The sequence below is a fragment of the Microcaecilia unicolor genome, chromosome 7 (assembly GCF_901765095.1).
Source record: "Microcaecilia unicolor chromosome 7, aMicUni1.1, whole genome shotgun sequence".
Lineage (NCBI taxonomy): Eukaryota > Metazoa > Chordata > Amphibia > Gymnophiona > Siphonopidae > Microcaecilia > Microcaecilia unicolor.
In genome coordinates this window covers 1,100,094-1,114,452 of record NC_044037.1, presented here as the reverse complement: position 1 = coordinate 1,114,452, position 14,359 = coordinate 1,100,094, and the positions used below count along the sequence as shown (strand labels likewise).

Sequence of the window (14,359 nt, the reverse complement as noted above, 5' to 3'; positions counted from 1 at the left end):
TATATGTTTGTGCAGCGCTGCGTACGCTTTGTAGCGCTATATAAATGCTAAATAGTAGTAGTAGTAGGGTGTTGAGCTCAATGGACCTTTGGTCTGATCCATTATGGCATTTCTTATATTTGAACCCTGGCACCACAAAGTTTACAACTATCAAGTATCATGCACTTATATCTTACCTCTGTAAATTCTCATTGGTTACAGAAGAAGTGTCTTCACTTGTGGTTTTTGGTACCAAATGTAAGAATGCAGGATGTAAAGAGGTGAGTTAAGCTGAGTTCCTGTCTTGTTATACCTTTACTAACCATAACTGTATATTTGATGCTGTATTTAAAATGTCGTTGAACTGTAAAATTAACCAGACTTTTTTTCAAAGGCTTATCGAGGATCAGAGTCTGAGGCTGCAACCTGTGTATTTCATCCTGGCATCCCTATCTTCCATGAGGGGTAAGATCTGCAGTGTTCTCTACAGTCTGTATCACTATAAGCTTGCTTAAATCATTCTGCAAGTTAAGACCATCAAGATGTTCAGAATCTAACCAACAGCCGTAATTTCCTCTCTGAGCACACCACCCGAACTCTCATCCACTCTCTCATTACCTCTCGCCTTGACTATTGCAACCTACTCCTCACTGGCCTCCCACTTAGCCATCTATCCCCCCTTCAGTCTGTTCAGAACTGTGCTGCACGTCTTATCTTCCGCCTGAACCGGTACACTCATATCACCCCTCTCCTCAAATCACTTCACTGGCTTCCGATCAGGTACCGCATACAGTTTAAGCTTCTCCTACTAACCTACAAATGCACTCAATCTGCAGCCCCTCCTTACTTCTCTACCCTCATCTCCCCTTACGTTCCTACCCGTAATCTCCACTCTCAAGATAAATCCCTCCTTTCAGTACCCTTCTCCAACACTGCCAACTCCAGGCTCCGCCCTTTCTGCCTCGCCTCACCCCCATGCTTGGAATAAACTCCCTGAGCCCATTCGCCAGGCCCCCTCCCTGCCCATCTTCAAATCATTGCTCAAAGCCCACCTCTTCAATGTCGCCTTCAGCACCTAACCACCTACCTCTATTCAGGAAATCTTGACTGCCCCAACTTGACATTTCATCCTTTAGATTGTAAGCTCCTTTGAGCAGGGACTGTCCTTCTTTGTTAAACTGTACAGCGCTGCGTAACCCTAGTAGCGCTCTAGAAATGTTAAGTAGTAGTAGTATGTGCTACTTTAGGAAAAGTGAAATAAACAGTCTAGTGTTGGAGCAGTTATAAATATTTAATTCCTTATCTCCAATGTAACCAATGGCTTTAAGTTCATGGATTATCAATTATCCTAGCGTCTATCTTCTCTGAGGATAAGCAGGATAATATGTTCTTATGAGCAGCTGATGTTGTATGGTATGTCAGAAACATTCCCAGCACTTCCTACACTGCTGTGGCTGTACAGGATCATCCTAGGTTGTATTTTCTGTGGAGCCACTGAGACCTATTCCTCTCTCTGTCCCATGGTTCCTCTTGTCTAGTTAGTATTTGTCATGATGTCTTATGTGGATCTTTTCACTTCTTTTCTCTCATATTTTTTAGGTACAATTTTCAGACAACTTGTAGGTTTCCATATCTATTTTCCATGTTTGTTATTGGCATTGGTTCTTATGTTCCTGGGTGGTTTAGTAAGGTTATTGACAATTTTTGTTTAATATCATTGAGTGATTTTATTTTGCCTTGGCTGTATTTTTTTCTGGCATATCCCAGAAGATCCCAAGTGGCTTTCAAAAGTGCAAGACTATATTGGAAACTGATATACATAATTGGGGCTTGCAGTACCAAGCATCTAATAACAAAGCTTCAAAATGTTCTAAGTTATGACACAAAGACAGAAGGAAATGCTCTTTGGTACACCAAAGTCCATCCCATATGTATTGGCATTGTAGGCTTTGAACCCAAAAGACCCAGGAACTGCAGAAGATAGTAGGGATCCATCAACATTGAGGAGGCCTCAAATTCCTTCTAGAATGAGCATTAACAGATTCCCATAAGGACTTAACATCAACTACTGCCCAAAAAGGTACCTGATTTCACCATTTTGGCACCAGCCTTGGACACTAATGCAGTGCATTAAGTGAAGGCAAGAAAGCATCAGAATCAGTTCTTATTGGAACATAATGCTGGGAGCTGAGGGGGAGATATGATAGAGGTCTACAAAATAATGAGTGGAGTGCAACGGGTAGATGTGAAGCATCTGTTTACGCTTTCCAAAATACTAGGACTAGGGGGGCATGTGATGAAGCTACAAAGTAGTAAATTTAAAACATGTCGGAGAAAACCTTTCTTCACTCAACATGTAAACACACACTGGAATTCGTTGCCAGAGAATGTGGTAAAGGCGGTTAGCTTAGCAAAGTTTAAAAAAGATTTGGCGGCTTCCTAATGGAAAAGTCCATAGACCATTATTAAATTGACTTGGGAAAATCCACTGCTTATTTCTGGGATAAGCATCATAAAATGTATTGAGCTTTTCTGGGATCTTGCCAAGTATTTGTGACCTGGATTGGCCACTGTTAGAAACAGGATGCTGGGCTTGATGGACCTTTGGTCTGTCCCAGTGTGACAATACTTATGTTCTTATAAGCAGAGATAATGACCACCATCATATCTACCAAGCATTTATTGACACTTCATGAGCTAATTCATGCAATACATTTCATTGAGAAAGAACTAAGACAAGTTAGGTCATTAGTGGGCAAATGGAAGAAGAATGGAAAGCATATGGTGTGAGCAATCTTTGGGGCACTTGGAGACCATAGACTCACAATACTGTGGGCTTCAGACCTGCAATATCTTCCAATATGATATGCAAGAAAAGCAGACAGACTTACCTTGCAGAGGAGAAAATCTTTTCAGAGATGAGAAGAAGTGGGCATTGTTTAAAAATACCATCTGGAACCCAGAAAGAAGTCCAAACTGCTGGCATAGTTAGAAAGTGAACTGAGCTATTATAGCCCCCCCCCAAAAAAAAAATAAATAAATCTTGCAAAACATGGAAAACAGTTTGAAATGAAGTAAAAAGGAAACAGCCTGAAACCACAGATGAAGGCTGGGAGCAGGCTCCCTGGGCTAGAAGTCAGTCTGAGCCTGGATGGAAGGACACTGCCCCGCAGCCCAGAGCGGCAGGCTCTCTGGTTCTGGGGACACCGCAACCGAAAGAATGGTATGATGCTGCGAGGGCAGACTGGTGCTGCTGCAGGAAGCCTGCTGGAAATGGGAGGAAAACTGCAAGCGGTGGGTGGCAACACTCCTGTGAGCACTATAAAGATGAAAGCACATTTCTTTTCTGGACTGAAAATTTGGATCCTTGCATGGGACAGGAGGAACAATATTATTGCAATACAACGAGAGGTTTTGTCCCGTGGCAGGCAGTTCCTTCTCTAGGTGGTGGTTGTTTTTTTGTTTTTGTTTTCATTGAATGTTGTAATTTTTACCAATGCGACATATGTATTGTTTCAGCCTGGGCAACTTTGTTGTAAATGCTGAATAATTGCAGCATCTTCTCCCGAGCTTGGTCAGTTTGATAAATGGTGGATTGACTGTAAATTAACTTTTTTGTCTTTTTCCTTTAGTGTTTCTACCTTCAGGGTTCCCCCCCTTCCCCAGTAGTGCTGTTTTTCTTGAATTTCATGTTCTTTCTCTTGCTTTTTAATTCCTAAATTTTAACTTCCTATGTCATCATTTTCTGCTTGTATTTGTATAGTAGCGCTATAGCAATGATAAGTAGTAGTAGTAAATCCTATTCCCTGATATTCTGCCAGTGGCGGTGACCATTTATCTAAATTCTAAAGGCCGCTGGCTAAAATAAGCTGGATATTGACTGCCAGCCCATGTCTGGATACTGGCATTGAATATCCAGGTCTGCACCAAACGTTCTGCAGATACAGTTGAAATTCAGTGTTATTCCCAGGGCTAGTATTCCGTGCATACCCAGTCAGGGCTAATGTTCACACTGTCCTACTTGCCTGGTTAAGGTATACAGGCATCAGCACCGAATACCACCGGTGACTGCATAGCTTCTGGAACACCCCAACTCTGCCCCTGGACACTACCAAGCCGGTCGGAGTCAATATTCAAGAGCAGTATCCGGTTAAGTGCTGCTGGATATTGGCGGCTGACCAGTTCAGCAGAAGCTGAATATTGACCCCGGGAAATATAGAAATATAATTTAAAAAACTGCTCCCACGCAAAGCCACTTTCTGTACTATCGTGTGTGCATTTTGTAAAGTGCATCCACCACTCACAACTCTGCCCCAGCTCCATCCTAATGCCACATCTGGAAACACCTACTGATGGTCCATATAAAAGTATGGAAACCTATATGTATGTACACCTGCTGCACAATTTCATAACAGACATTTTCCTTGCATAAAACATATTTTACACATGGGACATGCTTTATAAAATGTTGCCCTTAATGTGTAGTAGCGACAATACATGATAAAGTCTTTTACTTGCTTCGTAGCATGAAGTACTGGAGCTGCTGTGCAGTTAAAACTACTGACTTCAATACGTTTTTGGAGCAAAAGGGCTGCAGTACCGCAAAACACGCTTGGATGAAGGAAGAGGTAACTGGAAGCTGGGGGTGAAGCTGCCATATCCTGGGAGGCTGGGGAGGGTCTGCTTCACTTCTTTCAGCCCACAGCACTAATACTGTCTGTTTTTCCTAGGATAAGAAACAGGTGTCCTGCCGTCAGGACTGGCATCAAACTAGCGGGCAGTTGGTAATAACAATTTATGCCAAGAACCCTCTACCAGAGCTGAGCAGTGTCCAGGCCAATCGGACAGTGGTAGGTGCTGTCTAACATATTATGTTTTAGTCATGAGAACCTATAGTAGTAGTAGAAGAAGCTCAACACACATGAACACACACACAGATGCACATATCGAGATACAAAACCCTTCATTCATTTCTCAACTTGGCTGGAAAAGGAGTCTCTGAATTCAGAGCCTGCTTACTTTACCAGCTTCCTTCTGAGGTCAACTATGTGGGGCTAGTAGGCTTTGTGAGACTACAAGGCTCTGGGTATCTCCAGTATCAGAAGGAAGCCAACTCAGCAGTTAAGGAGATCTGGTCACTTGTTTTCTTCCAGGGGATGGGAGGGGAGTGAAGATGATGTAGATGCCAGGGGCTTGGGAAGGGAAGGAGAAGAGGGACCGTGATGATGCTGGAGAGGGGTGAGAGGGAGTAAAGGAAATGTATGCTGATGCTAAAGTGGGAGGGAAAGACAATGATGATGTAAAGGGTGAGGGAGGTATAGAATATGTGCTGATGCCAGAAAAGATGTTCTATTGCATGGGGAAACTGAAAGAATAAGACCATTCTTCCCAAGATCCATCTTCTGCAGCCTAGTGCAATCACTCGTACTCAGCCATCTGGATTACTGCAACTCACTAGAGGTTATAAAGAGCGAATACTGAAGAAACTTCAAACAGCCCAGAACACAGCAGCCAGACTTATCTTCGGAAAACCAAAATACGAAAGTGCAAAACCCTTAAGAGAGAAGTTACACTGGCTCCCACTTAAGGAACGCATCACTTTTAAAGTATGCACACTAGTTCACAAAATCATTCACGGTGAAGCCCCAGCCTACATGTCTGACTTAATAGACCTGCCACCCAGAAACGCTAAAAGATCATCCCGAACTTTCCTCAACCTCCACTTCCCGAATTGCAAAGGCATAAAATACAAAGTGCTGCACGCATCAACCTTTTCTTATATGAGCACGCAATTCTGGAATAAACTATCACGCAACCTGAAAACGATTATGAACTAACCGACTTCCGCAAACTATTAAAGACTCATCTCTTTGATAAAATCTATCGAAAGGATCAAAACACTTGAAGTCCACACACACTGTTAGCAATGCATCAATACATTCTCTTCTGAATTCTCATCCTGTAATTCTATTAAATTTAAACCTTAATTTACAGATAAATGTTATAACCAAATGTTCCCTTGCTATTGTTTTATTGCCCTATCAGCTTTCGTTGTTCCTCCATTGTTCCATTGTTCTTCTTCTATTGTTCTATTCCCTAACGATACTTTGACCCTGTCTTCACTAACTCCTCACAATGTAACCCATAATCGAGTTGTAACAAATTGTATCTCCATAATTCACAATGTATTTTAAGCCACACTGAGCCCGCAAATAGGTGGGAAAATGTGGGATACAAATGCAATAAATAAATAATAAATAAAAAGGAAAGGAAGTGATGGTATCAGGCCATGCAGTGAATGGGGGGATACAGTGAAGGAGTAACTTAATGGGTGGAAAGGCATGTTGTGTACCAGAAGAACCAGTGTTCAATTCTTGCTTCTATAACTTGTCTTTAATATGGAATTAGAAAAAGTATTTATTAATTTGTCTTTTTTATTTATTATTTAAAATCCAAATAGCATAGTTCGTTTTTATTTGCTATACCACCAATCAAATTGAAGTATTTAAGCAATTTGCAATCTGAAAGAAGGTTGAAAAGAGGAGACACAGTGGAGTAATAGGTTTATATCCCATTTCTAAAGAAAAAAAATAGAAGACTAAAGGTAGAGGTGGAGAACAAGACAACTAGATAGGGAAGGGAGGGGTGAAAATGAGAGAGTAGTGAATAGTGGAATGCTGCAAGGATCTATCCTGAGACCAGTGCTTTTTAAACATATTTATAAATGATCTGTAAATAGGAAAGATGAGTGAGGTGATCAAATTTGCAGATGACAAAAAAACTATTCAAAGTTGTGAAATTGCAAATGGACTGCGTGCAGTGTGGGGCTGGAAGACTGAGCATCCAAATGGTAGATAAGACTTAATGTGGACAAGTGCAACACGGTGGGAAGAATAACTCAAATTATAGCTACATGATGCTATGTTCCACATTAGGAGTCACCAGCCAAGAAAAAGGATTAACGGGTCATCGTGGACAACATGTTAAAATCTTCTGCTCAGTGTGCGGCAGAGGCCAAAAGGCAAGAGAATGTTAGGAATTATTAAGCAAGGAATAGAGAATAACTCAAAGAATATCACAATCCAGTGGCGTATGAAAGGGGGGGGGCGGGAGGGGCGGTCCGCCCCGGGTGCACGCGCTCGGGGGGTGCTGGCCCCGCTGGTTCCCTGCTCTCTCTGCCCCGGAACAGGTTACTTCCTACTGCAGAATTTCAGTAACAAAATGTTACAACCCCTGGAGGTCTCATTACAAACCTACATGTCAGAGTAGACTTCTTGGCAGAGGATAGTTCCAGAACATTTGAAAGTATCTGGCAATAATCTACATACCAATTATATTTCTCCATTGCTCTCTCTTCTGTTCTTTTCCAGGTTGATATATGCATCACATTTGAAAAAAGCAATATTTTCCAGAAGACCCTTAATCTCTGGGGTGTAAGTAGTGCTTTAATAACTTACATGTATGGTGTAAGGGAGAGTTACCTTCAGACTTCATAAGACTTTCTCTAAGGGAGTATACCTGCTTCATAACCCAGAAATGGGCCTTTCATCATTTCCCTGGCCCCACAGTGCAGGCCTGCCCTACACCAGTAAATGAGACCCGCATTTTACTCCTTGCCCCCATGGCTGAGTTTCACATTGGAGCTGTAAATGAGACCCTCTATTTATCCCCTGTCATAAGAACATACGAAAATAAGTATTGCCATACTGGGACAGACTGAAGGTCCATCAAGCCCAGCATCCTGTTTCCAACAGTGGCCAATCCAGGTTACAAGTACCTGGCAAGATCCCAAAACAGTACGATACATTTTATGCTGCTTATCTTAGAAATAAGCAATGGATTTTACCCGTCCATTTTAATTATGGCTTGTGGACTTTTCTTTTAGGAAGCTATCCAAACCTTTTTCAAACCCCACTAAGCTAACTGCTTTTACTAAAGTCTCTTCAATACAAAATAGTAGATAGTTCCTACTTGGATGCACAACTAATGTGTTTTAAGGGGAATCACAGACAAAACCCCCTTCCTTCCAAATGTGTGCTTCTGGGAGCTTATAATCGCCTACTGATCATGTTTCTATTTGTTTTTTATATTATTTTTTTGTATTTCTTGAATTTTTACTATTGATCACTATCTTCCACATATGCTTCAAATTCTTAACGTGATTGAGCTAGAAATGGCAGGCTTAAAGTGGTTAAAATATCATAACAAAATCTATTTATTACCATAACAGTCTCATATCATTAATACTCTGACATTCAAACATATATTATTCTACACAATATTGTTGAAAATATAACCTCTAAGGGATCTTAGACGTTGCACAGCAGGATGGGATGATCTTTAAATATACATGGCTCCTACTGTGCATGTGACAGCGTCCTTGATAGTTTAAATGCGAGGAAGGACAGTTCAACCCGAACAGTCTCCCTTCTGAGGGATTGCGCTTAAAGTGAAATGATGATGAAGTCATAGAGTGTAAGTGAAATTAAGGTAGACTTATTTTGCATAGCAGTTTTTGTTTCGCATATATGGATTGTAAATAGTGTTGCTATTGTGTTATAATCAACAGCTACGCTACTGTGGAATGAGTGGCAATTGAAATCTTTTTTGAATATTGGGAAATCACTGAATTGCAGTGATAACTGAACAGATCCTGAAGACGCCAATGGGGAAACACAGCCCTGTGTAGAGCTGCAAGAATTGTTGAACAAAGATCTCTACTGGTTTAATACAAGGGGAAACTACAAAGATCGTTTGAACTGTAGCAATTAAGTTTGATCGGAAGTGAGTTGTGGACGAATACAACACAGAACAACGAGGATTTTTTGCTCATCTCTCCACAAGGATTATAAACGTTAAGCTCCTCCATGGACAATGACTCTAATTCCACGATACCTTTTTTTATATCATTTCATTGAAGGTGTTAATAAACACGTGGCTGAAGGTGAGCCAGTTGATGTAGTGTATCTAGATTTTCAAAAAGCTTTTGACAAAGTTCCTCATGAGAAACTCCTGAGAAATTAAAAAGTTATGGGATAGGAGGCAATATCCTTCTATGGATTAGGAATTGGTTATTGGAGGAGGGTGACTAGTGGAGTGCCACAGGGATCTGTACTGTGACCGCTGCTATTTAACATATTTATAAATGATCTGGAAAATGGAAAGACGAGTGAGGTGATTAAATGTGCAGATGACTCAAAACTAATCAAAGTTGTCAAAACACAGGCGGATTGTGAAAAATTGCAGCAATACCTTAGGAAACTGGAAGAATGGGCATCCAAATGGCAGATGAGCAAAGTGATGAACACTGGGAAGAATAATCCGAATCATAGTTATCTAATGCTAGGGTCCACCTTAGGAGTCAGTACTCAAGAAAAAGATCAATGTGACATTGTAGACAATATGCTTAAATCTTCTGCCTAGTGTGTGGCAGAAGCCAAAAATGCAAAACAGGAAGCTAGGAATTATTGGGAAAGGGATGGTAAATAAGACAAGAATTTTATAATACCCTTTTATCGCTCCATGGTGCGACCTCACCTTGAGTATTGACGGCAGGTAAAGACCTGTATGGTCCATCCAGTCTGCGCAACTCATTTTACATGATATGAGATACTTTATATGTATACCCGAGTTTGATTTGTCCTTGCCATTCTCAGGGCACAGACTGTAGAAGTCTGCCCAGCACTGTTCTTGTACTAAATGTTCTGAAGCTAATGTCAAAGTCCCTTAAAATTTACACTCAAGCCTATCCATATCTATTCAGTCACGATCAGGGCATAGACCGTAGAAGTCTGCCAGCACTGTTCTTGTACTAAGTTCTGAAGCTAACGTCGAAGCCCCTTAAATTTACACTCCAGCCCATCCCTATCTATTCAGTCACGATCAGGGATAGACCGTAGAAGTCTGCCCAGCACAGTTCTTGTACTAAAAGTTCTGAACCTAACTCCGAAGCCCTTTAAAATGTACACTCTAGCCCAAACCTATCTATTCAGTCACAATCAGGGCACAGACTGTAGAAGTCTGCCTAGTTTACCCAGCACTGGCTTTGCTTCCCAATTACAGGTGTTGCCACCCAATCTCTGCTAAGATTCTGTGGATCCATTCCTTGTAAACAGGATTCCTTTGTGTTTATCCTAGGCATGTTTGAATTCCATGACTTTTTTCATCTCCACCACCTCCCGCAGGAGGGCATTCAGAAGTGAATCTTTTTTTTTACTCTTTCAAAAAGTACAAAGTCCAGGGGACACTCAATGAAATTACATGGAAATACTTTTAAACAAATAGGAGGAAATGTTTTTCACTCAAAGAATAGTTAAGCTTTGGAACTCGTTGGTGGAGGATGTGGTAACAGCAGTTAGCATATCTGGGTTTAAAAAAAGGTTTGGATAAGCTCCAGGGGGGAAAGTCCATAGTCTGTTATTGTGAGAGAAATGAGGAAGCCACTGCTTGCACTGGGATTGGTGGCATGGAGTGTTGTTACTAATTTGGTTTCTGCCAGGTACTTTTGACCTGGATTGGTCACTGTTGGAAGCAGGATACTGTGCTTAATGGAACATTGGTTTCACCCCAGTATGGCTATTCTTATGTTCTTACCTTCCCTCAGCATCGGCATTAATCTTAGAATGTCAGGATCGTGTTCCTTCACTCCCACCGCTGTGCAATTCATGTAGTGCCACCAATACAGCAAGTGTGAAATATGAGAAGAGACATTACCTCTTTCCCACAAATGCCTCTCCTCTCATTTCAAGCCTGTTGCACTGCCAGTGCAAGATAAAGCTTCTGAAGGCACGGGGTGTGGGGGTGGGGGCAAGGAACAAGGTCCCACTACTTTGAAGGGTAAAGTGGTGAGGCAATATTTTGGCACCCTAAATCAGTGCCTCAGTGACTGGGATCTTAAGCTACTGCTATGATTCTGTTATGTTTCTGTTTGAATCCTGCTACTCAGACAGGGTAATGCTTGAAACGGCTCATGATTGGTCTGTCAGGGGCTGAGCTGATGTAACATAGTAGATGACAGCAGAAAAAGACCTGCATGGTCCATCCAGTCTGCCCAACAAGATAACTCATATGTGCTACTTTTTGTGTATACCTTACCTTGATTTGTATCTGCCATTTTCAGGGCACAGACTGTAGAAGTCTGCCCAGCACTAGCCCCGCCTCCCAACCACCAGTCCCGCCTCCCAACCACCGGCTCTGGCACAGACCGTATACGTCTGCCCAACACTAGCCCCGCCTCCCAATCACCAGCCCGCTCCCACCACCCAGCTCTGGCACAGACCCTATAAGTGTGCCCAGCACTAGCCCCGCCTCCCAACCACCAGCCCCGCCTCCCACCACCAGCTCTGCCATCCAATCTCACGCTAAGCTCCTGAGGATCCCTTCCTTCTGAACAGGATTCCTTTATGTTTATCCCACGCATGTTTGAATTCCGTTACCATTTTCATCTCCACCACCTCCCGCGGGAGGGCATTCCAAGCATCAGATGTCAGTCTGTCTACTTAAGCTCACCTCTCCCATCAACCCTGCTTTGGCGTTTAATCTGCTGAAGCCTTCCTTTGCTGTGTGTGAGATGTTAGCTCTGTGCTTGTGTGGAGTACTTTCTTCTCTCCTGGCTGCAGTTTCTGTTGCTCTGTCTCTTTGTGGCTAATTACCCCTCTCCCTACACCTGTGAATCTCTGTTTAGCTCTGGTGCCGAGTGGTGAGTACTTCTTGTTCTGTTCCAGTTCTTGGTTGCTGCCCTTCCTTCAGTGTTCCCGTGTGCTGTGTTTATTTCTGCCTGTCAGGTCCTGTCCCTGTTTCTCTCCCTGGGGGTTGTTTGTTTGTTTTTCTTTGTTCTCCCGATTACCCCCTTGTTTGCAGTATTCCCTGTCTCTGGTTTCTGTTTGAGTGCTCAGTGGGTTTAATCTTTTGTCTGCAGATCTTCTCTGCTTCTGGCAGTTATTTGTTATTCCAGTCCTCCCTTGTGACTGTTCCAGTACTTCCCTTTACTGTACTACCTCCTGCATTGCTGAGCACTTCTGTATGGTGTGTGTGTTAGGCTCCGCTCTCCCTTTTGCTGACTTTTCCCTTCCCTGTTTACTGAGGGTCTTTGCCTACAGTATCTTATCAGTCCCTCACTTGACATGTCTCTGTGTAAGCTACCCTTTCTCCTTGTTTACCAGCACTGAGGGTGTTGCTGGTGCTCCGGTCCCCGGTGGGCCCCCCCCTTAGTCTCTTTCTCCCCTCCCTAAGTATGACGGTTCCAGGTAGGCCGTGAGGCCCGCATGCGTGTATTCTGAGTGCATCGGTTACAGATAGGGCATTCAGGCAGGCCTCCCGGCCTATCTTCCCCTTTCTGGAAGTGCTGGGGTCATGTATAGTGCCTGTTCGGTCCAACCTAGGCCTTGGCCTAAAAGCTATATTAGGCCTGGCCTAGGTCCAACAGCTCATGTCCAGACTAACAGCTACTCTGCCCACAGCTCACTTCATCCCCTCTCCTCACAGTTCATTCTTATACTAGAGCAGTAAATGAGACCCTCATTTTATCCCTCCTCTCCACAGTTCACTCTTATACTGGAGCAGTAAATGAGACCCTCACCTTATCCCCCATTCCCACAGTTCATTCTTATACTGGAGCAGTAAATGAGACCTTCACTTTATCCCTCCTCCTCACAATTCAATCATAACGGAGCAATAAATGAGACCCTCACTATATCCCCCTCCCCACAGTTCAATCTTATACTGGAGCAGTAAATTAGACCCCCACTTTATCCTCTCTCCCCACAGTTCATATTGAAGTGGATAAAGTACACAAGACCCTCACTTTATCTCCCCTCCTCACAGTTCAGTATTGCAGTGGAGAGTAAACGAGACCCCTTATTGCAGATTTTCTCTCTAATTCATTCCTATGAAAGAGACTAACCCATCCCTAGTGATCGTGCCCAGAATAGTATTTAAAGTCTGTTCTTTATCTACAGGTCATCAACATTGAGAAGAGCTTTATTCTTATGCTCCCCACCAAGGTAGAGATCACCTTGAAGAAAGCTGACTCATGACATGGGGAAAGCTAGAACTTCCCCAGGCTCTGATCCAGAAGGAAGCAACAGTTGCAGAATACAGTTCAGATGGAGCAGATGCTAGGGAGCTCATCAAGAGACATCCCTTGATTCAGATGACAGCCTTAGCTGGTCTGAGGAGGAGGAGGAAAGAGTTCAAGGAAAAGAAAGAAGACCTGGCCAACTAGTCATAATGTCCAGTATCTGGGAGTGCAGTTTGTCTAATCTGTGCCCCAGAAATGTGTTAGAGGTCTTTGTACCCTTGTGAAATTGTTTTGTTGTTGTGTTTTTTTTTTATTACAGGCAAGTTATGTATATCTCACCTATCTGTAGATTTTTAAAAACACTGACCCCCCCCCCCCCCTGCTATTCAGCCAGCCAGGCCATTTCTGGTGACTGGCATTGAATATCTGGTTTAATTTTTGATTACAACAACTTAACTGGTTAAGACGATATTCAGTGCTAAGTGGTTGTTCTTAGCGTTTAAAGATAGGCCTCCTAGTTATGTGGCCTATTTTAACCGCTAAACATGGCCATTTTGGCGCTGAATACCCATCCTAACTGCTTATGTCATGCGATATAGCCGCTAGCTGCAGATATTCAGTGGGAGATAACTGGTTAGCTGCTAAAATACTGTGGCTGGTTAAACAGTTTTGACTATCGGGCTCTGAATGTAATGTTATAACACATCACACATAGCTGCCCATTTTCAGCCGTTTTATACAGTTTGACTACAATAGACTGGAAAAACTCCTGCATAAAGGCAGCCAAATTGAAGCTACAGATGTTTACGCCTGCTTTGAAGGAGATGTAAAGTGCACAAATCCCAAATCAACTTGCATTCCACCCAAACTCTGCCAATACGTACATACGAACATAAGAGTTGCCTTACCGGATCAGACCAAGTGTCCATCTAGCCTAGTATTCTGTTTCCAACAGTGGCTGGTCCAGGTCACAATTACCTGGCAGAAATCCAAATAAAGCAATCAATACTTACAAACTAATACCTTTTGCAACACTAAGCACGGTGATCTCCAGTGTGTGTTGACATATCCTTCTTGTCCATAGAGAAAGCTGAGTTGCATACCCATTAAAGGGGGGGGGTGGGGTCTTTATGGACAATAGAATAAGTCAATCACTCAAAACTCTCCTGCCATCTCCTTTTTGGCTAAAGCTGTTTTCAGTTCTGGTACTGTCTGGAAAGTCTAATGGTTAGCACGACGGCAGGAGATCCAGCACATATCCAGAAAAGCCTAGATTTTTGAGCTCTAGGAAATTGGTAGCATGGAATGTTGTTACTATTTGGGTTTCTGGGTTGGTCACTGTTGGAAACAGGATACTGGGAT

General features: G+C 42.7%; 1 protein-coding gene across 1 annotated transcript in view; it reads left to right on the top strand.

Moving 5' to 3' along the window:
• Positions 1–14,359, top strand: part of ITGB1BP2 (integrin subunit beta 1 binding protein 2) — a 70,778-nt gene that overhangs the window by 55,413 nt on the left and 1,006 nt on the right. The window contains 8 exon segments of the mRNA XM_030210620.1: positions 202–260; positions 374–444; positions 4,505–4,607; positions 4,710–4,829; positions 7,350–7,412; positions 12,936–13,005; positions 13,008–13,103; positions 13,106–13,181. Of these exon segments, the coding sequence (XP_030066480.1) occupies positions 202–260; positions 374–444; positions 4,505–4,607; positions 4,710–4,829; positions 7,350–7,412; positions 12,936–13,005; positions 13,008–13,103; positions 13,106–13,181 (658 nt within the window).